We start from the raw sequence: 25795 nt of genomic DNA, 5'->3' as shown, positions 1-25795 counted from the left end.
CCCCCCCCCCTGGTTCCTTTTCTTTCTGGCATGGAGGCCGGTGTTTCATGCTTGAAAAGTGATCGAGTCCTCAATGTATGGAGACGAAGGAACAATCAGGCATAAGGACGTTTTCAAAATTTCCACATTTGCATTTTCCACAGCGCCAATTCGGGAGCTACTTAAAGATGTTACGGCACTGTCCTGCGAGGACTCCACCAGAAAGACTACTGTTTTCATGCCTAGCACAAAACAGTGGAAAAACAGGACCAGGGCCGCCAGGAATTTGGTCCGCCCCATGGAAACAGTCGTGCTGGATAAAAAAAGCCGGAAGAGATTATCACCGACATGCAAGCTTATCTCGATCCGAAAAGCGAGGAATGGTACGCGAATCACGGGATACCCTACGCAGGGGCAACCTGTTTCATGGACCCCCAGGAACCGGAAAAACATCGCTATCGTTGGCTCTGGCAGGTTTCTTTGGACTTAATATCTACATCATCAATCTCGCTGAACCGGCTTTGACCGACAACATTTTATTAGAGCTCGCCAACGATATGCCTAAAAGGTGCATTGTTTTGCTGGAAAATATCGATACAGTCGGCTTAAAGCGCGTTAAGGTCAAAAAATTAAAACAAAGTAGAAAAAGCAGCGGAAGGCTTGCTAAAAGGAATGGCATTACAATCGATGGTGTACTCAACGCGTTTAATGGAGCGGCATCCCAAAAGGGTCGCGTCCTTATCCTGGCTACCAACAAGCCCGCAAATCTCGATAAGGCCCTCATCCGCCCGGACCGCGTCGATTTGAAACTCTGCTTCGAAAACATAACCAAAAATCACGCCCGAAATCTGTTTTGGCGCATGTACACCCCTGATACATCTGCCGAAACTAATGAGCTGGTTAAGTTGGCCGCAGAATTCGGCTCCAAGATAAGTGAAAAGATATTTTCACCGGCCGAAGTTCAAAACTATCTCATAATGCACAAAGACCAGTCGCGCCAAGCCCTGTCTAGCGTAACTGACTGGGTAGAGGCAATAAAGCAAAAGAGCCGGAGGCATCGCGGAAAGCCCTGCGCGAAGGTACCGACTAAACGCAGGAAAAAGATGAAAAGGGTTCGTTACGCCTACTAAAGACGCCTTATCCTCATCCAGCACTGGCTGTAAACGATGCGTTATACCGCTCACCGTGGAAAATCCTTGTCCGTACCGCCACGAAACCGCTCCAAAAAAACCAGCGTTAACAAATGGTCATATTGGAAACCATAAAATAAAGGCAGTGGTAAACTCTACCAGGCCGGTTTGTACTAACAATATTTGATTACTATTTCCATACAATATCGGTAAATACAAGCCACCAGTCCATGCTTTGTCCAAACATTGTAACGTTGCGTACCCCCTGTTCGGCACCCCCCCTGTTCGGCACCCTGAAAATCTAACAACGAAATGCCTACTTTTATAAGCTGATTTAAATATAAAATTATCAACGGACAAAAATACAATCGTTTTCACGCTTCTCCGGTTCATTAACCTCTTCTTCATCAGCTAAAGGTTCCAAATTTTCTATATCCTTTTCCTGCAATCCAATAATGTTCTGTTTGTTAACCAAAAGCTCGTTTGGATCCGGAACCACCCTCCTCCTTTTAACCGGCCGTATTGCCTCCAGTTGTGCTTCCAATAAGCTGATTTTTTGCTGGGCGCTAGCCAAAAGGGTATCTTTAGCTTCGAAGCTTTTTTGGACTTTTGCAAATAAAAGACGTGAAGTAGCGTTGGTTTTGTTGGATTGGGAAAGTTTTTGCAGTTGAAATCGGACATCTCGGGTCGTTTTAGGGGTTTTCCAAATAAGTAAAGACGGGTCGTTAATTTTTTGGGCTGGGCTTTCCGGTGTTTTATCCCTTTGCAAACCGTTGTTTTTATCTTTTATAACGTTGGCATTGCTATTTTCTAACAAAAAAGGGCTTAAAAGTGGTTTAACCAAGTTTACCGGCCATAACCCCGTTGTACGCCAACCAGATTGAATGGTTTTTGCTATAAATGCTTTTAATCTGGCTTTTCGATAACAAAGTAGGAAATTTCGTTTTCCAATAATTGTTGAACAGCAAAATTGGCTAACAAATCCAAGTTGACGTCGATAAGCTTCTTTTAACGGCCCAAAAACCGATAGATCCAATGGTTGGAGAACGTGTGACGAATGAGGGGGTAAATATAGGAGTTGAATATTGTTTTGCAAGCAAAGAAGCATAAATTCGTCCGTTATATGTGATCCATGGCCATCCAAAACTAATAACCGCTTTTCAGGGGTTAAAGGTTGGGTATACGGAATAAACACTTTTTTTAACCATTCGATAGCCGTTTCGTTATTTGTCCACCCGTTTTCGGTTGCGTGAAATTTCCAATTATCGAAAAGGCTTAAATCCGTCGGAAACCATTGTTGTTGTACGTTTTTTCCCTTAAATATAACAAGGGGAGGGAGGGCAACGCCCGTAGCCGATATACATTCGATTATAGTCGTCCAACCCCGCGTTCCGGGCTCTTTCCGTTGCAACGGCCGGATCCCGTTAAGCCCTAATACCAGGCCGTTAGATCCTTTACCTTCCATTATACCGGTTTCGTCCATATTCCAACGGTTTTCCGGTTTAATAGCGTTAATAACCGGGTTCGTAATATAAAGCCACCAAGATTTAATTACCTCCGTAGTAGCGCCATTAACCCGGGCGTTATCTATTCGACGGGGCCTTTGGGTCTTAAGGATTGGATAACGAACCAAAAAACGAGTTATCCAACGTTTTCCAAGGCCTTTTGTCTCTCCGGCGGCTTGAAGAATTCGTTCGGCAAAAAAGCGTAATTCTTGATGCGTTGGCGGAAGCCCTAAAGCTGTTTGGGTAAGTACCCAATCAGCCAAATGCTTTTCCTGTTCCGTAGAAAGCCTTTGAAAAGGGCTTTGTGCTTTTTTATAAGCTTGAGAACCTTTAAGTCGACTTTGAAGTGTAGACCTAGGTATTCCCCATTTTCGGGAGGTTTTTGCAATTGGATTGCCATTATTGACGTCGTTAATTGCAGATATAAGCTGTTTTTCAGTATATTGCTTCATTGGAAAATGGAGAATCAAGATTAGAAAAAAGTAAATCCAAAAGTGAAAGATTCATCGAGATATTTATAATAGAAGTTGGAGGATAAAAATAAAAGTGTTGTTATTTTTGGGTGCCGAACAGGGGGGGTGCCGAACAGGGGGTACGCAACGTTATGCTCTCGTTAATATTCTAGTCCAAATAAAGATATAACGGTGCTTTTGGAATTACACGTAAACAACCAAACACAAGAAATACTTCGGCCATTATGTATTCCTTACCTGCATCGAAAACTATCGCTCTTTGACAACAAACCACCTATCTCGAATCCATACCACATCATTTCAAAAAAAGCTCTAATTAATTAGCGATCTTATTGGACTATTTGCGCAAACTGGCTTTGCGGACTGCCCTTCGGTTAATTATGGGATTTTTAAATAAACGTGTGAAATAGGCTGATTTTCCACGCACTTCTCATGCTTCATCCATCTTGGCCTCATCGGCCGACATAAAATTCAACCTTCCCCACGGCATAAAGCACCCACACAGTAGAATTGTCGCACCAGCAGCAACCACAATAAGGTACAGCTTACGAATAACCTCCGTAACACCCTCGGCCACCTTCCTCCGCAGCTCCACAGTCAGTTGCTGGCCGCCTATTAGCTCCGACCCCAAACCGGCCAGCACCTTTCGTACAATCCCGTCGTTCGGTACCAACATCCCATGTGTGTACTGCTCGATCGCCTCGCGCACGTACTTCACCCCAAAGTTCTGGAAGATGCAGCCACCCACAGAAATAAACAGCGCAACGCCTGACATTTGCAGCGTCACAAACGCCGTAATGTAATCGCCTTCCCTAACTGCATCCCCCGCGGCCACCGCCTTAAGCACGCTCCCTCCCGTCTGGAACACCAGGCCCAAACCAGCACCAACGACCGCCAGCTTTCCCAAAATGAGCGATTTTGGATTATCCACCGTCACGAAGCTCTGCAGCGCCGAACCGATAACAATAATACCACCTCCCAGCACGTACAGCGGCGCGTATAACCTAAACCGCGACAGCAAGATATTGGCGACGATCGTGGTACCGACAAAGCTCCCGATAAACGGTATAAAGTCCAACCCAGCCTCGAACGGGGTTACGTCCTGCGTAAACGCAAAGAACAGCGGCGTATAGTACAGCGAAATGCCGTACGCGGCCGCCGCCATGGCCACCGACAGCACCAACAGCGCCGAGATGCGCTCGCGTAATACCCTGACGGGAAAGATCCTGTTTTCGGGCGTGGTAAAAATGCAAAAGGCTTGCTGCGCCACGTACACCGTGCCCAGGATGCCCGTAAAGACCCACGCGGCGGTGCACAACTCCGAGCCCCATTCCCATCGCGTGCCCGAGGAAATAAGGCTGGAGCACAGCATAATAAAAAAGGCGCTGTATAGCAGCCAGCCCAGGAGGTCGATATTACGAAACCGAACGGCTGGGTGGCCCGTAGTCTAACCCAAATATAAAGCGGGTAAAGAAACAATCCAACCGACGACGAGGAACACCAGGACGGGAATGTTAATGTACATGGCCCAGCGCCAAATTGTCGAATAATTCTTAGCAAAAGCGCCGCCGACGACGGGGCCAAATAGTAAACCGATAATAAAACCGATACCGATTAGGGCCTGGCCACGGGGGGCTTCGACGGGTATAGAAAAAATGTAATTGTAAAACATAATGTTAAAATTTAGGATTAAAATTAGCAATAATGTTCTTTTCTGTAAATAAAATAGCCTGTAACAAACAAAAATACCCTTGGTATAACCCAGCACCCCCAATTCCAATAATCGCCCTCCCGAATACGACGAAATCCATATTTGTCGCAGCTTCCGCGACGGCAACACCCGCCATCCAAATGCAAACGTAAATATAAACATACCACCTCGCATTACCAAACATGTACAACCTGCGGCAAAGCGGCACGACGCAGGAGTTGACGATTATATAGCCGATGGCGACCCAGGTAAGCAGTTCGACTTTACCAAAGTCGGTCACGATGGGCACCTGGATGTTGGCAACGTTGCTGACATCGTAGCCGAGCAGCATGGCACTGATAAAACTAAGCAGCTGCACCACCGGCCATTTATACACAGACCAGGTTGTTCTAACCAAAGGGACTGGGCCTGCAGGTGCGAATATGGGGCTAATTGCCCGTAAAACTCCTGTACCGAATCGGGTTATGGAAAACATTGCTTCTATCTTTATTGCAGTGGAAGGTGATTGCGTATATAAAAAAATTGTGCTTAAAGGTATTTTTCCCTAAATAAATAATAAAATATAAAACACCCTGAAAAACTATGGGGGGGTACAACTATTTCGGAATATGTAGAATAGCTTAAAAAAGCACCATAAGCCGATCTTCCAAGGACGGCAGCCAGGTAAAGAAAAGGACTATGTATACCAACAATCCGTTGCAATACACCGGCACATTCAAAAAATAAGTCTTAAAATCCAAATCTAGTGAGAGAACATGCCTTTTCAATCAGCCTTTTAAGTCTCTAATGTCGCTTAACTATTTTAAAAGTGCGGGAAAAATTGAACACAATTGTCGCATCTTTCAGGTAAAGTTTACAAACTTCAAAACGGTACAAAGCCGAAAAGATGGCTAGGCAATTAAAACGAAAAACTCGTCATTAAACTCCATACTGTAATTCCAAAAACAATTCACCGTTAATTTGGACTTGCATTAATAAAATGGTCAAGTTCTGGAATGCCCAAAAAAAGTTAGGATTCCGACGAAAATAACCTGGAACATGGAAAGACTGAAATTAGGCCAGGGCTTGCCCAGTTCTGGACATGCCGATTCTGGTTGGGGCAATTTTAACCAAAGGCCCAAAAATGGGCCGTGGCGACTCCGCGATAGGCTAAAACAATGATCACCCTCCATTTATTTAATTGTAACTAAAAACAAACTCAGCACCGAGTTTTCACAATCAATACAAATTTCACAGCTGAGATTTGGCACTTAAGATTTCGCGGGCCCACATTTTCAATTCAATCTCAGAAACCTGAGACTTTTTCTCCTGCTTTCGGACCCGAGGCAATGTAAAGCTTTATTTCTCTATTATTTGTATTAACGCCAGCTATAGTTGTTTCCAGCTCTAAAACTCTAAATATCAGGTCGGTAAACGTTTCTTGCGCTCCATATCACGTACTACTCCTAAGCTAAGGACTGGACCAACTAACAAATTAACCATTGGCATACCAATACCACCTCCCTGCCCTAGCATCATATTTACGCCGGTATCTGTCTGAATACGACAGTCTAATGCTATTTAAACTGCAATACCTCCATCGGGGCCTCCCAAACCAATACTCAAACTCTTACATCCATTCCCCGATTTAAATGTTTGAACGACAACTTAATTGGCCAACGACACGCATCCATCCATACCGAATCAATGTATCCAGCGCTTCTCGCATCGTAATGTTGACCCCGTGAGACTGATTTGAGCGCGGAATAACCCATGTGTCAATCAAACAATCTTAACTTCTAATATCTTCTCGAGTGGTCGCGTAAAACTGAAAAATCAAGAGGTGTCGGGAATCATAGACAAAAACCTGTGGGCAGTCGTACTTATAGGCGTATCTTAAAAGTACCAAATCTGTTAGTGACCGAGAACGCTCCGCAATCGTAAGGTATATTTACTAACCCTCTCATCTCTTACCCTAGCCTTTTGGTGACTGTTCCCATAATCTTGGCCCCGGACCATTCGTCCTTCTAAATGACACCCCATGGCTTCAGCTCGCCCGCGCACAAACAGTACTCATAACTCTCGACCATCAACGAAAAATAATGGTCGATGGTTTTGGAATCAGTGGTAACCCCTGGTGGTCCTGATTGCGAGCGCTCGAATACATTAAACCCGTCCCAAGCCTGACGACATGGAAGAGACAAATGTCTTTGAAAGTCTCGGGTAACGTCTGCTTCTTGTTCGATAAGCTCATAAAATACGTTCGTGCTAGATATAAGTCGCTTCATACGATCTTCTGCTAGATTTTGAAGATGAACATATTTTTGACCGGGCCGTTTTTCGATGCAGCTTAAGGTTGCGTTTCGAAATCCTGCTTTTACTTTAGGGAACTCTTATACCCAATTTTTCTTGGAAATCTTCGGGTCCTTTCCAGGCATTCTAAAAAAGGAAACGCTGGGCAAATCCTCTCTCAAAAAATCCCCGATAAAACTAAACATTTCGTTTTTGTTCTTATGGTTTTAAAACCTATTTAGGCCAACTCAAAGACCCTTTCCAGCCACCTTGCTAATTTTGCGGGAAGACCGAAATTTGTACGTTTCGGTACTAAAAAGCGCACCGTCATCCCATTATGCAACCGGAGTTATCAACTACGTCAGCGGCAAACAAAGCAGCAGTTACCAAAGGCTTTTGTCTGTCGGGCGTCACAGGTTAGGCAGAGCCGACGGCAACTTACATAGCAACGCGATACGTACCAAATTCAGCCGGAGCGATAAAACTACGAGTACCCGTTCGCTAAAACTGCCATATTGCCACCTGTGGACAATGGAAAATGTGCTTTGGAGCCTAGTATCAATGCACGCCCTAACTAATCAAATAAAAATAGAAAATACGATCCGGATGTCAGCTCCCCTAAAATTAAACACACACACACTAACAATATAATAACATTGTTATTAACCGAAATCCTGGGAAATTCATCTCATCCAATGGTGGTGTGCAATCATTTCCGATACTGTAACATTAAGGTAGAAAATGATCCAGCCCGGTGCGATATATAATAACGGCCCTTTAACGACAAATCGAACTACTCATTTTAAACCCATAATCACCCTTCGTCGGTCCATCTCAGATCCTCTTCAGATGTGCCATCTCGTAAGACAAACGCTTGTCGAGTGCAAAGGACTCGTCAATAAACTCGAGCAAGATACACAGAAATAACCAAGCCAGCTACATGCCCATTTTCCCACCCTTTTGCACAGCAACAACGATTACAAAAAAGACGAAGGTACTACCTACAATGCCTGCTGAAGAAGTTTTCCCTAAAAAGCTTACGGTTTACCAACCCGGTTTTAAACCTAGATCATAAATACATAAAAAGGGTTCGAAAATGACAGAAATTCTTGAAAAATTTAAATGCCTGCGTTGGAGTGGTTTTGCTACATCGTTCGACATTGCCAAACTCCTGCCTAATCCCTGCATATTTTAACCTAACAGGGTCGCTCAGCATCTGCTCCCGAGTGATTTCTCTCGCTTGGTTTTTAAAGTCGTAGCCTGGGCCCGCAAGGCGTCTATAATAAAGATGTTATTCGCTAGTAGGTACGATATGTAACCAGAAACGACCTTGCTACCATTTTTACTTGAATTTAGATTCCCAATTGAGACTTCACTTTGTCACGAAATAAGCACAGCAGTTGCGTATTAGACCCTCAAAACCCTCAAAACAAACCTTGCAGTACGCCAAAATGCCCAGCGAGATCTCATTACGGTAAGATCCGGAATCGTCCCCCTTTTTTCTACACATCGCACTTCTTAATTATATAAATTTCATACGTCTCCCACTTATCGGGACTGTCTGTCCCAAAATCTCGTCCTAAACCTCTGCCCTCCCATTTTATCCTCTGCCTTCGCTCAACATCTCTACACGAAAGCCGGACATCTTAAACCTCTCGAATTAGGGAAAGCTGCCAAAAAAAACGGTAAGTTTCAACCTGGACCTCCCTTTAGGATTTAAGGATAGAGCCTAACTCTTTTATAAGTCACACCAGCATACACGTGCTATTTCTCCAAAATAATCATTCAAATCATCCAACCGAGTTTGATGCGCGACGCGTACGACACGACCGGGGTGCCCAAACCGCCGCCGCCGAAGCCCCGTTAGAACACTATTCTCGTTCGTAATAAGGTCTTTCGTATTTCGTAATTCTATTGGTACGGGTCATAAAGGAACGAAAATAGGAAATAAGCTACCAAGCCTAATAACATATCATTCAAATAAGTTGGAAGGATGTATCCGAAGCATGGACGGAAGGCAAATAAACTCTGTTAGTATCTCAACCTTGGTTTTCATACGACTAATACTTTTTTGGTCAAATCTAATTATGGGCTTTAATTTTTATATAGGCATTGTTAATATGGAATACGTTATTTGCGCTGTAATGATGGATGTTGATGAAGATGAAGAAACATCCCGCCGGCTAACGTGCGGATGACCTCCAGTCGGAAAGGGGTTGATTGGAGCTCGCCTAACTGCAATTTGCAGGCATTTGAACAAAGGGCAGTAGCCGCATTTTAATGCCTTAGCAAGCTACGGTGGATAACGTCATAACGTTTACCTCTATTACTAATTCTGCAAAATGTGGCGTATGACGGGTATTGCGGCTTAGCTCCAAAGTCTACCCGTTTTCTATAAATATGAGCGAGGCGACAATTACAATCAAAAAGCCCGCTCGCATATCTGGTCCCCGAAACTACATTTTCTGCTACATCACGCGAAGCTTCCTATATTATTCCACGTCCTGCCCAATCTTTTAATCACCATCGAACCCAAATTCACTCACCATTCAAATCATACCAAATAACTACCACAAACCACACACGACAAAAGATATCTTCGAACGGATCAAATGGCCGGGACCACGGCGGATCTGGCGGGAGCTCATCTGAATGGGACCAAATCCTATCTCAAGCCTCCGCTATCGGCATAATCTATCAAAACTCTCCGGTAAAAGCTTTATACTGCCCAATATTTCAAATTTCAAACTCACAAAATAACCACAATCCAAATACCCGTCTGACACACTGTTTTGGACAGCCTAAGGAAGGCACCTCGTCCTTTTCGTCCTCCCGGACAAACCGCAGTAATAACAACCGCTATGGCCACTCGTCTGCTAAATTCAAAAGTGGACGTTAAGAAAGAAAACAGTTGTAAAGAAATTCGCAACTTAAGGCGATCCAACAAACTCGGCACGATGCTTTGGTAAAACGGTTTTTCATATCAACCGCTGGTACCACGCCTTAGATCTCAGACATACATATCCGCCTCAAAAGACCGTCAACTCTGTCGAGCAGTCGAAAATTCCAATTATTTACAACCTGCCAGAAACCTTTAAACTTCAAACGCTCAAGCAACATGGTCTGGCACACCCAAATAACAGGAGCTGTATCGCTGCAATAAGGTTTTGAATAACTAACTCCAAAAGTCTCAAAACCCGACTTTGTGGCATTAAAACCTACCCGCTATAACCAATTGCAATGCTAAATGCATTCCAACATTTTCCTTTTTCTTTGGCTTGTAAATAAAGCTTCAAAATTGACAAACGGAGTAGTGGCGCTAAACCTCAAAAACCTATTCCCAGGCACCCCCCGCGTACAATTTGACCTTGACTCCCGTTCCAGAGCACATTATGGCCGTCACATTGTGCTTCGCATTCTGCTCTAAATCCCAGCTTTCTATCCGGTCGAACCGTTGCAACAGCCTCACGACCACGTACGCAGGTTTGGTCAGTGCCGACTGTTGGCCGGGGCAAATTCGAGGTCCTCCACCAAACTAAACAAACGGGGCAAAAACGGGTTAAATCATCACTTATAAACGCGAAACAAGGACGAAAAAAAAACACAAAAATAAAAAACAAACCTACCAGTATAAACTCCCACCCGTGCCTTTTGCCCTCAGCTTTAGGTACCGGGCCGGGTCGCGCGCGAGGTTGTAAAACACCCAACTAATGAGCGAGGCCGTGGTGTCGCGGCCGGCGAACACCACGTCCAGAATTTGGTACCGAAACTCGACAATGTCGGGGAAGTTTTCGGCCAGCGCGTCCGAAAAGATCTACCTGTCTTTTTCCTCATTTGCCTCGGCAAATGCCTGTTTTTCGGCTGTGGCAGTTAAACCGTTGTCCAGCCGTCGGGCTACGTACTTGTCTAATGGCATCACCTTAAAGCGGTAAAACTTGGCAAAAATAGAGCCCAGCTCTTGGATGGATCTACAAAATGACAACAGGATCCTTGACAAAGCGGACGACTTGGGGCAAATATGCCCGTTTCATATATAAAGGGCGGTAAAAATCTCATAAACTATAATATGTCCATAGCCCAATTAACATCTTACTTACCCGTACCGGCTCTACAATTAAACATGCTACTTTAAATTCTGCATCAATTGCTGTAGGAAAATATATACGCGAGTTGAAAAGTCCCTCAATATGGCCTCAAAAGATGTATTGGCCACAATTCACGACATCTCGGGGCTTAACCCGAAAGATCACGAACAAAGACGTGCGATACACGAGACCAATATGCATATAACCGCTAGGACTATTGATAATGCAATAATAGCAAAAATGATATGTGTCTCGATAATTGTTGGGAAGAGCTCTGCGTGAACCGCCGCGCGCATGATGTCAACTTCGGGGCCGTCACGGACAGCCAAAGCCTTGATAGGTGTGGGTGCGCCGTTGCCAATGGCGATGACGGCCATAACAATGGCGAAGACCATGGGAATTTTTGGAAGTTGGCTCTTCATTACCGGCATCATTGGTAAGAAAAGGCGGGAAAAGAGGTATATAGATTGTTCTTTCTGTACAATAGGAAGATTCGCAGTGAAGATGTTGCTCAAGGGAAAAGATTTGTAGGCTGTGCTTGTCTCCAGGTCAAAGCCACAGCACAAACACTGTATCGGCTTGGTTATATAGGAGCTGTATCTAACGTCAAAGACCCTGTCACCGCCAGACCCACTCCCCGCCACCGTAAAAAAACATACCCCTTGTTTCACCACGCGTACGCGTTCGTGATTTTCTCGCTCAATTCTACTCCGTTTGTTTATTTGAAGCTATTCCCAGATAGCGGTGCTTCTATGCCACGTTATGACGAGAACGACATGGCCGCAGCGATTGCCGACGTGGCGCAGGGCGTCCCGGTATTGCGTGCGGCTAAAAAATGGCATGTTCCAAGATCTACTCTCCGCGGCCGCCTAACGGGTACGACACCAAGATTTATTACAAACACTAGTTTTCAGAAGCTCTCTGTGTCCCAGGAAACGGCTTTAGAAACATGGATTTTGGGTCAAGAGGCCTTGGGCTATCCCCCTACGCATTCAGAGATTCGCCACATAGCCGAAAAAGTCCTCCTCGCTTCCGGCCAGCCACCAACGCTCGGTATCAAATGGGTACAGAAATTTCTACGGAGATATCCTTCACTTAAGGTCCATAGACCTCGCAAAATCGATTCTGCGCGTATCCATGGGGCTACAACTGAAGTTATTCGCAAATGGTGGCCGCGCCTCCAAAATCCAACTACCTCCGCCATTAAACCCGAAAATCGCTGGAATATGGACGAAACCGGTATTATGGCCGGGCAAGGAAGTAACGGGTTAGTGATTGGAAGCAATTTTACTCGTTCAATTCAACGTAAACAGCCTGGATTACGAGAATGGACATCATTTATCGAATGCATCTCGGCTACTGGAAAATCCCTTCCACCGTTGTGCATTTTCCGTGGGAAAACCGTGCAACAACAATGGTTCCCTAGCAACGAATTGCAACGATTTGAAGGGTGGAAATTCACGGCTACCCCAAATGGCTGGACGGACGATAATACCGCTGTTGAATGGTTAAAATCTGTCTTTTTACCCATGAGTACGCCCGAAGTAGCGGGAGACCCACGGTTACTTATCCTCGACGGCCACCATAGTCATGCGACCCCTGAATTCATGACTGAATGTTTTAAAAATAACGTGTTTATCGTTTATTTGCCACCTCATAGTTCCCACGTCCTTCAGCCTCTGGATTTATCAGTATTTTCAGTACTAAAATCGGAGTACAGAAGACGTTTAACCGCTACGGGATTTGTAACCGATTCAACAGTTGTGGGCAAGCGATTGCTACTTCAATGCTATTATGAGGCACGCGGACGTGCATTCAAAGCTACTATTATTCGTTCTGGCTTTAAAACGACCGGTTTATGGCCTCTCCGTATTGCCAAACCGCTCATGAACCCCCTACTATTGGAAAACGCCAATTCACAGCGCCATAAAGCAGTAGGGCCCCAAATTGTGGCTGCATTGGAATCAGGGGCTATTGTTCCCGTACCCGAAACAGCAAAAAAATCATCACGAACGACATGGGAGACTCCCGTACGGTCATATGAACTAGCTAGGCAACTATCAACTATACGTAGTCAGTCACGTGTATCTCCTACCCGCCGATCTTACCATTTGAAGCTAATTCGTGCCTGGGAACAAAAAGAATTCGATTCCGTACGAAAAGATCGCCAAATTGCGATTTTGGAGGCAAAATTGGAGGCGGCGCGACCGGTTAGAAGAAGGAAGGTGCAGATGGACCCAAATGAAGCGTTTGTTGACATTCGGGACGTGGAGCTCACGAATCTGATCAATCAGGAAATGCCATTGACATCAGAAGAATTGCCAGAAGAAGAGGATTCGAATGATGTACTTGATTGTATTGAAGTGGTTCATATAGACTAGCAATCGAAGAGTTTATCACGGGAGTTAGGAATAGCTTCATTTTTTTGGTGGTGGCGGGGAGTGGGTCTGGCGGTGAGAGGGTCTTTGACGTTAGTTATACCAAACTGGGGCATATTGTAATGTAGGCGTTTCCACAAAGTAGCTCTGCTAATATGGCGACATTTTGATGGCGTAAATTGGTCTAAAAGCTATCCAGTATCGTCACAAACGTGATAGCCAGCTTTTGGACCGCCAGAAAGTAGGGGATTCGAATCTAGGACTCGAAAGACGAAAACCCGGCAGGAACGCAAAGACCGGAATTGGGCCAAGGCCTTACCCAGTTGCTGCATGTGCCCATTTTTAATCGAGGCAATTTTGGCCGACGGCCCCAAAATGGGCCTTGGTAGCTGCGCCGCAAACTGAGGGTGCGCTGGGTATTATACAGCAGGCAACCCGCCGATTTCAGTGCTTGGCAGAGGGACTACAACGTGTTTAGCGTTGACGCGTTTAAATTTACCAGCTACACTACCCTACCAGCTACACTACTCCTATTCAATATCAACAGCAGATATGCGTTCCAGCAAATCATCTAGCGGTAAGCGACAGGGTGTCGAAAGCGACCGTACACTGATTATGGGGCAAAGATTCACTAACTAACTAATTGAAGAAGTCAGCTCCATTAATTCAAACAGCACCGGGAGTCTTATCGACTTTGTCATTCCTGACGAAGATGTTTCTTCCGAAAATGAAACATCAAAATCATATTCTCTCTCGGGTCCGACTTGCACAAAGAATTATCGTTCGGACTGCCGGCAAAAAACTAGAAAAGTTAACGATCTAGTCCTTGGCTTAAAGGAAAATGTAAAAAATATCCAGGAACTTCTAAAAGCTTTGGTGGCAGAAATAAGCTCGCTACGGGGTTCAGTTGCAAGCATCGGCAATCTTAATAGTTCTAATATTTGTTCCCCATCGCTCTCAATAGATTAGTGCTTCGGAAGAGGGCAAAAGTCTTTATTTTCTTTTTTTACGAATGCAAGTGATCTACATGGCTATCAATTCTATCTAGTGCTAACATAAAACGAAATAAATAAAAGGGCTGGTTACATTAGTCTAGTGTTGAACAGACTGCCAAATACTAGGGAATTTGAAAGGTGTTAAAACCAGTAAATAAATAAAGGGCACGGTTTACATAGGTAGCGCAGCCGGGGTAAAGGCCTGAGCGGACTGCATAAAGTTGAGGAACTGGTTAAATATGGAAATCAGTTCTGCAGGATTGAAATTAGTTATTTAAATGGGTGCTTGACTGGAAGGGGCCAATGCGACTGGATGCATGGATGCTGTGGGTTTCGCAACTGTACCTCCGGAAGCCGGGGGCATTGCAAGAAGTCGGGCGATCGAAGCATTTGCCGGAGTGGGATTGGCCGTCTGACTTGCTGCTTCAACGCGCTCCTGAACTGGTGAAACCGGATTTAGGGATTCTGCCCGTCTCTACTCAACTGTATCGTAGATAAGGCCGACAAACGGCGACCGGCTGCTAAAACGCCCCAAGCCGTTTTCTATCCTATATCTGTTTTCGGCCTCAAGCGCCGCATCGTAGATAGCCTAATCCGCTATCTCTTTCCTTTTCCACAATCGTCGAATACAGGTTCGCGTCTCCCAAAACTTTATCTCTTTCCCATCAATTTTCCACTTAACGAGAACATAAGTAATATTCCATTTCGCATCAGATTCTTTTTTCCGCTGCGGGTCAATTATCTCCAATTCGTTCGGGGAATTAGGCGTCCAGGCAACCCCAAAAATCCCAACCATATTACGTCCGGTGTATTTGTATTTACCGTTTTCCATACTCTCTCCATACCTATTCTCCCGGTAGGAAATATTCTATTTTTAATATGTCGTGTGTTTCTCATCCTCGTATCTAGGGGGATAGCAGTACTCCTCAATGCGATACCTCGGTGCGCTTTTACTGCCATACATGTTAATATATCTAGCACCCCGGCCACCGAACCACCCTACAGTTTTGACTTTTCCATCCGCAGCGCTTCCGGGAAAGGGAACCAATGGCTTGTCGTCGTTGTCAAAATTTGCTTGTTTCAAGCCATTTCCTTCTTTTCTACTGGGCGAAAATTCGTTTTTAACATGCCCGGGTTGGCCACGATTAAATCCGGTTCCAACGCTTGTATTGTTGTTTGGTTGCTTATTGTTGTTTCCTCTCGTATCCTGGCCTTGCTCAGAACTTTAATTTCTGTCATTCGGGCCTTGTTCTTCCCCCCCCCATCTCGAAGGTTGGATTCCGTGAAATAAGAATCATCTAATTCAAATAGGTCCTCCTCAGGTTTTTCGAGCAGAGTCCTAAACCATCGCTTTTCTTCGGGATCAGTAGTTCGGTCAATCGAAGCTTTAAGCCAGTCCCGACGCTCCTGCACGATCGCTATTTTGTTTTTAGACGCGGTCTCGGAACTTTGGTTTTCGTCCTCCGGGTCTTAAACTTCCTCGTCTAAAAGCTCTTAAGCGTCGATCATGGTCGCGTCCTCTTCATTTAAATCTACCAATTCTTCATCAATTTTGCTAAACATTTCGTCGAACCGTTTTTTTCTGGTCGCATCAGCCCGTCGCTTTAAGATATTAATCTTTGCGCGACGTTCTGCAACCAGTTTCTCTCTAAAAAATATAATGCAGGTTACAACTTAGCTAGGATATGTTGTTTGCCCTCTCAAATCATCATCTCGGGTCACTGGGACGCCCGAGTATTTATATACAATCTTACTAAAACCTGTCTCGGATCTCCAGTTATAAAATACAAATTCAATCCCAAATTAGGGTTATTCTCCCTAAACACTCAGTCCGTTGGAATTAGTGCATACCTTAAACGAGGTCCCAAAATTTGTCTAAAACTGCAAATCAAACCTCTATTGGATTTATCAGGCATGGCACAATTTTGTACCAGCTGCGAATTACTGTTTGCTGCGACAAAACCCCGAATTTGGGATAAATGGCAAAAACTCATTTGGGGAAAGTAATGGTCATATTTCGGGCTAAAAAAGCCCATATTTAATTTTAAGACTTTTTTTAATCCCATCGAGCGGTTTTTATTTGTTCGCTTCCTTTTTTTTTCAATAATCCACAAAATGAAGTTGCTTTCATATTGCAGCTGGATTAGTGGACGTTGCGGTAGGAAGAACGGGAATTTAACGGACGATACGGCCAAAATCATAAAATATAATTCGATTAAGTCAGTAATTTTTGCCACCGCTAAAGCCTATCATTTCTCCCAGCCGAAAGAAATACAAATCGTACGGGAAATTCAACGCGCCAAATAGTCACCACTTAAGCTTCATCCACAACCTAATATATAGATGGTTTATCATTTCGCGACCACATATTTTGCTGGGGGCGCGGGTGACCGCACCCAAAGAAAATAATACATGTATCAGGAGGGAAAATCCTTTAAAAATAGGACGTTAATTTCGAACCAAAAAGGTATATTACGTCTTAAATTGGATAAAAAGCTACGAATTCCGGGTTTTCTTTTCCTCGCTATATCCTGCGCATAATTATAAAAAAAGCATCCAATTTAGCCGCGTTATGTTAAATATTCGATACATATTTCAATCCGCCCCTCCATAATCTCCGTGTGTTCATTGGTTTTATCGTAACTAACGGATATTAAAACAAAGCGTCAGAATTCCGAACAGGAAGGAACCATGCAAAAAAAGGCGAAATATTCTGCAATATTATACGGGACTTCAAATATCGTCGAATTTAAAAATCCTCAATAGTAAACTGGACAAAATTAAAATAACGCCATCGACCGATTTGATTAAAAAACAACACAATACATTACCAACTTTTCAAATTTCATTGGAAACTTTGCAGCCAAAATTGGGACTTCTCGATTGCGCTTACGGTTTCTTTCCATAAATAACAATGTGCTTCCTTGCATTAAGCACATCCCAAAACTGGAACGCTTCGAAAACCAGAATTATATTCCAAACAAAACAGACTTTCAAAAACCTATGTTGGCTTATCGACACCAATGGCCGAGAAAATATAAATGCTAGCGAATCCGCTATCACATATTCTAATTTTAAACAGACAACACCGCCTCTAATTTAAACCCTAAAACAAAAAAAATCGTAAACACTTTATAACCGGAAATGGCTTCGCGAACATCCATCCGCAGGGTAAACCTTAAGCTAAGGCTTATTTGGAAGGGAGCTCCAAACATAAATACACTCAACGATATACCTGCTATCCGTAACGCATTCGCATCCCATTACCCGGACATATTCGGCCTCCCCCATCTGCCAGTCTCCACTTAACGACCCTCCCACAACGTTAAATCCGCCGACGGCACCCCAATAAAAATTATGCATTTTATCCCCGATGCACCTGCAGGAATAAATGCGCCACCGGACCGTGCAATTATATTCTGTTTTGGCGGCGGTTTTATTATGGGAAAGGCGGATAGCAACATTGATTTTGCCGCCAACATGGCAATCCAAACACACAGCCATATGTTTATACCAAATTACCGCCTCGCACCGGAACACCCAGCACCGGCGGCCGTGGAGGACGTTTATGCCACGCTGAGGTGGGTGCAGACGCATGCCGCGGGGCTCGGTATCAATGCGGAACGGGTGGTTTTTTTTGGTGTAAGCGCTGGCGGTGGAATCGCCACCGGGACGGCCCTAATGGTTTATAACAAAAGCCTCACCAGTTCGGAAAAGTTTCCGCTGCCGGCCGGCTTGGCGTTGCGGTACCCTATATTAGACGACCGCACGTTCGGGTCGATCGAGGACCCGGAGCATTTCTACCATGTTTGGAACTACGTAGTCAATGAAATTGTGTGGACAGCGTACGCAGGCGGCAAGGCAAAAGCGGAAAAAACGAACGATACTATTTCTGTATACGCGGCGCCAGCGCGGGTTGGGCCGGATAAGCTGCGGGGCCTCCCGCCTACATTTATGGACGTCGGGGAACTGGATTTATTCCGCGAAAAGATTACCAAATTTGTAGCCGCGCTGGCCACCGCCGGCGTTAATGTCGAGTTCCACCATTACTCGGGGCTTCCACACGGCGTTAAAATAATGGCGCCGGGGATCAGCAAAGCTATTGCCATAAATAAGAATACCTGCAGATTTATTGGTAGATTTTAGCCCTAAAGAACTAAACCAATAAAACATGGCGCAATAAATGCAAAACAGGGAAATGCTTTCGAAGGCTTGCATCCCCAGAACCGGCGGGGCCAAAACTAATTGGGAAACCAGTCGCAGCCCCTCAACGCATAACGGGGGTTACAGCTGCAACAGAACAAATTGTAATTACAAGCTGTGGGAACCAAACATCAAACATTAGCTAATTACCCCCGCCTATCTATTTCCCGCAGCTCCCTTTTTACAATTTTCCAATGCTCAGGATACAGTATACCCTAAACCCAAGCGCCATTTTCCCCCCTCGCGAAAATGAATAGTTGCATTTTGGCAAATATGAAAGAGGAGTGCTTGGAAATAACCAGAATTCCAACCGGAATGCAACCTTTACGCGGCTCCATAGATGCATTAGCCCTTTCCCCCTAACCCGCAACAACAGGCGCCATAGCTATGGTTTTTTGGTTAACGCTCCCGCTCGTCTTGCTTGTAACTGGAGATATTACCCTGGGCACCGCCTTCACAATATTACCTTTGTCGACTGGTTCATTTCTTTCAATTTTTTCAACAACCGCGGGCGCGAATATGTTCATTTCGAACAATAATCCTACTTTGAAACTGCTAAAGGTGACCTGGAAGCAGTCGATGCCTCCGATAATGGGGAGCCCAACGAGGCGGGAGGCGTATGTTTTCAGCTGCACCTTGGCAAAAGCGCGAAGCTGAGGCTCCGTCAAGCCGGCGTGGAGGCTCGACCGGACCGATGCCGCCGTAAGACCTAGGGACGAAAACTTCGTCCGCGCGGTGTGGTCCCCTTGGTCCTTGGAAATCACGGCTTAAGCGGGAAACAGAGCTTGTACAAACATGGTAAGGTTGGAAATAAACACACCGGGCTTGGGCAATCGAGCTGTCAACGACGGAAGGCGGTCGCGGATGTTGAGAATGATGGATATATTAACAGTGCGGCGAGACTTGGGAGGCAAAGCTCTTGCCGCCGCTCTGGTGAAAAATGCAATCATGGCATCGCTCTCGCTAACAAACGGCCGCCCCGATTCGCGGTCGGGAACGAAATCGCCGGGGATGAATGCGCAATGTGCGCGTTTCTTGCCGTTCTTTACAGGTCCGCCTAACCCGGCGTTGCCCTGCTCGTCTGCCGCCTCCAAAGCTGACAATGACTCCTGCCGAATCTTGTCTATCACGCGCTTCGGCACCCATATATTGCGCAACTCCTGCTTTTCGGCGAACAGCGCGCGTATAATGAGCATCACCAGCCACATGATACGCATTAGTGCGAACTGTACTATTTTATTCGAGTCGAAAAATATTTCCTCTTTAATCGGCACCCTGTCGGGAGCATCTGAAATAAGGTCGTTCAGGAGGTCGTGCCTCAAAGACAGGCAGGGCGGTACTTGATTCGAAAGGCCCGCAAGCGTGTAAGCCCATGCCGTCAAAAGCTCGCTGAGCCCGGCACCATCCATAGTTGCGTGCGGCCAGGTCAAGCATGTCAGCGTGGCGTCTTCGAAAAACACAATGTAAAGCCAAAACTGGGGCAGGTCCGAGCGCAGGTAGTCGTCCAAACATTTGGGTACTCCACTCGGCTGTGCGAACTCATGAAATTTAGTGGGCGATGGCGCCAGGTTAATCTCTTCCGGCTCATTTGTAGGCAGTTGACGACCCAGCTCGTAATCTTAAACGCGACAATAATAAACTGCATGAAAAAAGCCAACGGCCGGTCGTTGTTCGGTGAACTCCTTCGGTACGCGAATTACCAAATGACCCTTTTCCTGTTTCGGCCGTCAGTCTTTCGGAAGTTCTAACAACGAGCGCTCAGGCTAGCTAACAAAGTTTGCCCTGCCTAATCTGCTTCTAATGCTGTTTAATCTTACATTCCTGCGAAGTCGTCCGCCAAGCTTCCTACAATCCCCCGTCTTTATAAAGCTTACGAATGTCTCTTGCAGTTTGACTGGGTCGAGGACTTGGTCGAACTTCAACATGGTCCAGCCCATCATATTGCTAATTGCGCCCACTTGGTCAATTGCATTAAGTTGGAAGACGTCGTCCGTAGGGACGTTGGCCACCCGCCTGGAGCCCATATGTTTGAAAAAACTCTTCATGCTGACAGCGTCGAACTTGAATGTGAAAATCAAATGTGATATAGATTTATGCTTCTAAGGGCGAGTTCCTGCTTAATCTGTTAAATAAATACCGATATGGCATCTTTGGTTTTACGGACTTGCTGAAATAACATATGCAATCGCACGTACGTAAAACAACTAAAACTCAAACTTCATTACAAGTACGATTGGATTATAAAAGTGGGGTTCGGTTCAGCGTAACCTGCGATCGATGCGACCTTAATTCGGTCGAGGAAATATGCTCCCTAAAACGGGCTCCTTCATGCCCTTGGTGGACAGAAAAACGGTTAACACTTGGGGACCAAACCCGGTCGCATTGAACGATAAGGTGATAAGCCATACGACGGACCAATGTCCAATTTTGGGCGAACATTAATAGAAACCTTTAGTAAAAACAAAAAGGCGTACGTCAAATTAAGGTTTAGAGGTGTATGGCGTTTACAAACCGCCTAAGCTCGAAATAAAATTCTACCCGGAAGCACGTTAATAATATAAAAATGGTATTCCAAATATTTCTACTTTTAATATTATTTCTATCAGTTAAAAAACTGCCATTTCATCATGTCTTAACTAATACGAAAGCAGATGTCTCTTTTCTTAAACTTATGTTTCGTCTTTGGAATTTGCCTGCAGTTTCGTCCCGCTATTTGTATCTCTAAGCCCAAATAAATTCAGAACCTAATTCGGTTTTTTTGTCAATGTCGACTAATTTGCGCGGTAATTACATATTCATCAAGCCATTTGGTATATTTAATTAACGCCGCGATATTCGAAAAAGTCGCAAAACTCGCGCATTTTTATCATTTTACCCACAAGCTTTTTTTCCATGGTCACCGAAAAAACGCACCTTTCGTCGGGGTCAATGGACCTAATAGACGGATACATAATGACAACGCCCTCCGTCGAAAAACCGCCGAACAGATACCGATAAGTAATCGGCTTCCCGAACCCAAAATCAAAACTACTAACGTCGGCAGGCCTGTAATCAGTTATAAACATGCTTATGGGCGGGTACGAATCTAGTCGCAGGCTGATAGTACTCTTGTCCCTGACAGGCGCCACCTTATTCAGCAGTTTGTCGATATGTTCGTTATCGCAGCTGTTTGTCAGCGCGCGGATATAGGACGTTAGCTTGCTCAGCGGCGCCTCGTCCACCACTTCGGCGACCGTCAATGGAGGGACAGGGCTCGTATTTGAAATAGCGCAGCCCAACGCGTTGCGCATCAATCCCTGGGGCAAGGGTGGGCGGCAAAACCGCGGTCGTAGGTTAATAGCCTCGCCCCACCACAAAACCATATCTCGCGAAGGGTTGTACAAAGTAGCCCTCACTCTATTGAAGACACGCCAAAGATAGGCACACGACGCATCATACATCGACACCCAATCGCCGCCCCGGGGCGTGGCGAGCCTTTTTAATTCGGCCGCTTTGTTTTTAGGCAGGTGGAGCAGCACCGTCTGCTGTTTCCGGTAATTTTGGTTCTTTTGGGGTATAGGCGGGCCATCGATTAGCTTATTAACCGGAATTTTAATAATTAAACGCGATACGTCCAGGTTTGCCGGGTCGAAAGGCGGAAAGGGCGTCGAATTGGCCAGGGCTGCACAATTGGCCGCCAGCTGCATGATGTAATTTTTAAACCCAACCGCATCTAAGGCGTAATAATGAACCTGGACGACCAAAACCAAACCACCGGTGCACCGGTTAATTTGGTAGGCGGACACGGCAGGGCTGCTATTTGGGTTTGCCTCAGGTCCCTCGCCCCATATTATTGTTGGAATGCCTGTTTTAATTATTATCAGTTTTTTTTCCACACGTTAAAAAGTAATTGGATGGAATGGCCCACTCCAAAAACTAATATCTTTCAAGGTTTCGCCTCCAAAATGGCCCTTTTCGATATTATCCAAAGTTGGAATGCCGGCATTTGGATCCATATCATAAATGACAACCTACACCATTAACTCTCGCTTTTGGACAAATAAATACCGGCCCTGCTCATCCTTCTCAATTATTCCGCATAAATGTTAAGCTTGAGCGAAAGTATGCATCAGCCCAGATTTTAGCAGCTCCACGGCCCGGCTTTTGTCTTCATCCCGGAGGCGGAAGAAAATGGCGTAATTGGTATATACGCAATTGGGGATGGTATCAATAATGGAAAACTTAAATAGTTTCTCAATCAGGGTTAACTCCCGGCCCAGCGGCTGAAAATAAATTATTTCCTTAGACATTGTGCGGAACGCGAGGATGTATATTGGACGGAGTCAATAAATACGAAAAGGAACAAGGTTGGCCAAGAAACCTAATAAATATTCCATGTAATATATCATCGTAGCAAACGGTGACGCGGTAATTAAAAGGCCCAAAATTGGGGCTTTAAAATAAATTTGAAATTCCGTCCCCGCGCTCACGAACCCAAACATGTTATAACATGGAACGTATCACCGGTATCATCCTTCCGCAAGCGGCGAACTCTGTGGTTATCACGTCCAACTTTTTTGGGAACACTCCACTGTGCGACCACCAGAAATGTGGGGCACGATAATAAACTAGCCACCAATTTTTTTTTACATTACCAACCTCCATCACGATTTCAGCACCAAAATATCGCGCTTGGCATCACATAAAGAATCAGGACCATTAATTATCAATTATCTATTCAAAATTATATTGGCACCCATATACCACCCAATAGAACACCGCGGGGTTTGGATTTCAAATCAGCTTCCAGGGTACTTTTCTCATCTGGGCTGAAATTGCAGCCTCAAAATCGAAAAATTATCAAAAATAGCCTAGAAAATGTATGGCTACACAAATGGAAAGGTACGTTAATATAAATCAACGACTCGAAATTTCTATAACGGGCCGAATTGCGAGGCATGCTACAAAACCACAAAAACTATTTTTCTTTCAATTTCGGTTTAATGACTAAACTTGGCCGCGACAAATTTCACCAAGGTATAATAATATTGTTGGAGAAAAAAAGGAAAACAAAACGACCGTGTCCGATTCGTCAAAACAACACTGGCGTTGTGCGGGATTCAAGAGGCGCGCGCTGGGAAACTAAGCCCATTTAGCGTTGAAACTTGACCCCGTTAAATAACGCATCTGCCGTACCGCAACCCATGTCCAAACGTAAATACAGGGCTTTTAATGTCAAACGGCACGTCTTCCATTAACTTTTCGACGGCCTTCTGCGAACGAGGCAAATCAAAAGGCAGCTTGCCCTCCGGGGCTGCAATACCAAAAACTACATCCAAAAAAGCTTCGGTTCCGCTTCCAAAGCTGCCAAACACGGCGGCGGCGCCTTCTGCGACCTTAGGAATAGCGGTTAACCTGTTTAACATCATGTTTACGACGGTGGGGACGGTTTTGTAAATGGCAGCCTGGCGTACCTTCTCTATCGCGTTAAATTCGAGCGATCCAATATGGAACCGGGATTCGAAACCGCCCGGCCGAGGTTCGTAAAACGCCTATAAACGGAAAAAAACGAAATCGGCCTTTTCTGGGGTTTTAACAACCAAGAAATTACGATTTTCGAGGGTGGTAGCGTTAAAGCCCTCGATGTAGAACTTTGTCGAAATATTAACCCTAGGTCCTTTAAAAGGGAGCAATTCGTTTTTGTTAATAAGGAAAATATAGGCTTTGCGCTACGCGTCTTGGCCAAAACGGACGAAATAATCGTTGCCCACAATGCTCCGAGCGGCCTCAAGGTCGACGAAAAGGTTTTCAAAAAGGCCCAAAAAAAACTTTTCGCGGAAAAAACGTTTAACGGAGACGTCGATGCCATTTTCGCTAACGTTACCCTTTTTAACCAGCTATATAACCAGTTTAGGCCGTGCCTCGCCGCCAAATTGGTTAATACCGGCGTCGAAAATACGTAAGGTTTAATCGAATTCCGACAGGTGCTTTACGCCCCACGCGCGGGCCGGCATATCCTGGCCAAGGATTATAATATCCGTGATTAAACCCCAATTGGAAAGCACAATCCCTTTAAAGCCGAACGTTTCCTTTAAAAGGCATGTTACAATCTGTTTATTGAAAGAAAAGCCGACGGGGTCGTATTTAGTACCGAGCGGGCGTAAATAATACGGTATAATTTGCCGGGTTCCCGTTGCGATAACAGCTTTAAAAAATGTAAAATAATATTTAAAATTATTACCGGGATATATTTAGTTTTTACCGTATACGAAATGGGAATTCTCGCCATTTTTTATCGGGCCGCCGCCAGGGAAATACTTCGTAACGGTTGTAACACTGTAGGGTCCAACCTGCCCGCCTTAAAAGCCCTTAATATATTCGACAAAAAGCTCAACGGTAAGGGTGGCGTTTTCGCCCCAAATGTTGCCTTGACGAGCCCATTTCGGCTCGGTCGCGACATCTATTTGGGGGTGCAAAGCCGCCCGAATTCCGACGGCCCGATATTCCTCGCGCGCGATCTCAGCAAACTGTCTCACCAGGTGTGGGTCGCGCAACGCGGCGAATCCTAGCGATTCGGGCCATTGAGAAAAGGCGCCGGCCCGCACACCTGTGCCAAAGTTGTCTGTAAAGCTGTGTCGTGGATCCGACGATATGGTGATCGGAATGCCAAAACGTATGTTTAGTACGCGTTGCTGAACAAGGTTAACGAATTGGGCTGTCTCTTTTACATTTATTATCTCGTTTGTAATATTGAAGTGTGTTATTAACTTTTCGGTTATCATGTTTTCCGTATTGTTGCGCCTTTCGCCTCTTTTATTAAAAATCCCACGCGGTCCCTGGAAGATCATGGTTTGGAAAAGCTGACCGGCTTTTTTTTCGATAGTTATACGTTTAACAAAGTCCTTAACGCGATCGTCGACGCAATAAGTGGGGTTTTTGTAAATGGGCAAATTATTGCTGCTGTTGGTCGGTTTATAAACCGAAACAAAGCTAAACAGTAGCTCATAATAACAGCTAACTCCCAAAGGAAAAATCAACGCTGCGAACTTTTTATGGAATTTTATAATGGCCAAATTTTCGGTAATA

The 25795-nt window shown here is 45.0% G+C and overlaps 5 protein-coding genes across 5 annotated transcripts; 3 read left to right on the top strand and 2 right to left on the bottom strand.

The window, feature by feature from the left end:
• Positions 1-73: 73 nt before the first annotated feature.
• PgNI_02721 (uncharacterized protein) lies at positions 74-1109 on the top strand (the record flags this gene model as incomplete). The annotated part of the gene is made up of 2 exons (XM_031122780.1): positions 74-362; positions 418-1109. The coding sequence occupies 2 exons, from the start codon at positions 74-76 to the stop codon at positions 1107-1109; spliced, it is 981 nt and encodes a 326-aa protein (XP_030983655.1).
• A 10797-nt stretch (positions 1110-11906) lies between these two features.
• PgNI_02720 (uncharacterized protein) lies at positions 11907-13535 on the top strand (the record flags this gene model as incomplete). The annotated part of the gene is made up of 1 exon (XM_031122779.1): positions 11907-13535. One exon carries the CDS (start codon positions 11907-11909, stop codon positions 13533-13535), a length of 1629 nt encoding a protein of 542 aa, XP_030983654.1.
• A 4472-nt stretch (positions 13536-18007) lies between these two features.
• PgNI_02719 (uncharacterized protein) lies at positions 18008-18673 on the top strand (the record flags this gene model as incomplete). The annotated part of the gene is made up of 1 exon (XM_031122778.1): positions 18008-18673. The coding sequence occupies one exon, from the start codon at positions 18008-18010 to the stop codon at positions 18671-18673; it is 666 nt and encodes a 221-aa protein (XP_030984788.1).
• A 238-nt stretch (positions 18674-18911) lies between these two features.
• On the bottom strand, positions 18912-22725 carry PgNI_02718 (uncharacterized protein; the record flags this gene model as incomplete). The annotated part of the gene is given in 7 exon segments (XM_031122777.1): positions 18912-19115; positions 19135-19496; positions 19551-20348; positions 20361-20445; positions 20548-20769; positions 21556-22574; positions 22638-22725. The coding sequence occupies 7 exon segments, from the start codon at positions 22723-22725 to the stop codon at positions 18912-18914; spliced, it is 2778 nt and encodes a 925-aa protein (XP_030984789.1).
• A 1158-nt stretch (positions 22726-23883) lies between these two features.
• Positions 23884-24135, bottom strand: PgNI_02717 (uncharacterized protein; the record flags this gene model as incomplete). Its single annotated transcript, XM_031122776.1, has 1 exon — positions 23884-24135. One exon carries the CDS (start codon positions 24133-24135, stop codon positions 23884-23886), a length of 252 nt encoding a protein of 83 aa, XP_030984796.1.
• Positions 24136-25795: the final 1660 nt, after the last annotated feature.

This window comes from Pyricularia grisea (genome assembly GCF_004355905.1).
Source record: "Pyricularia grisea strain NI907 chromosome Unknown Pyricularia_grisea_NI907_Scaffold_2, whole genome shotgun sequence".
Taxonomy (NCBI): domain Eukaryota; kingdom Fungi; phylum Ascomycota; class Sordariomycetes; order Magnaporthales; family Pyriculariaceae; genus Pyricularia; species Pyricularia grisea.
The sequence above is the reverse complement of the archived record's forward strand: the minus strand, read 5'-3'. Positions and strand labels throughout refer to the sequence as shown.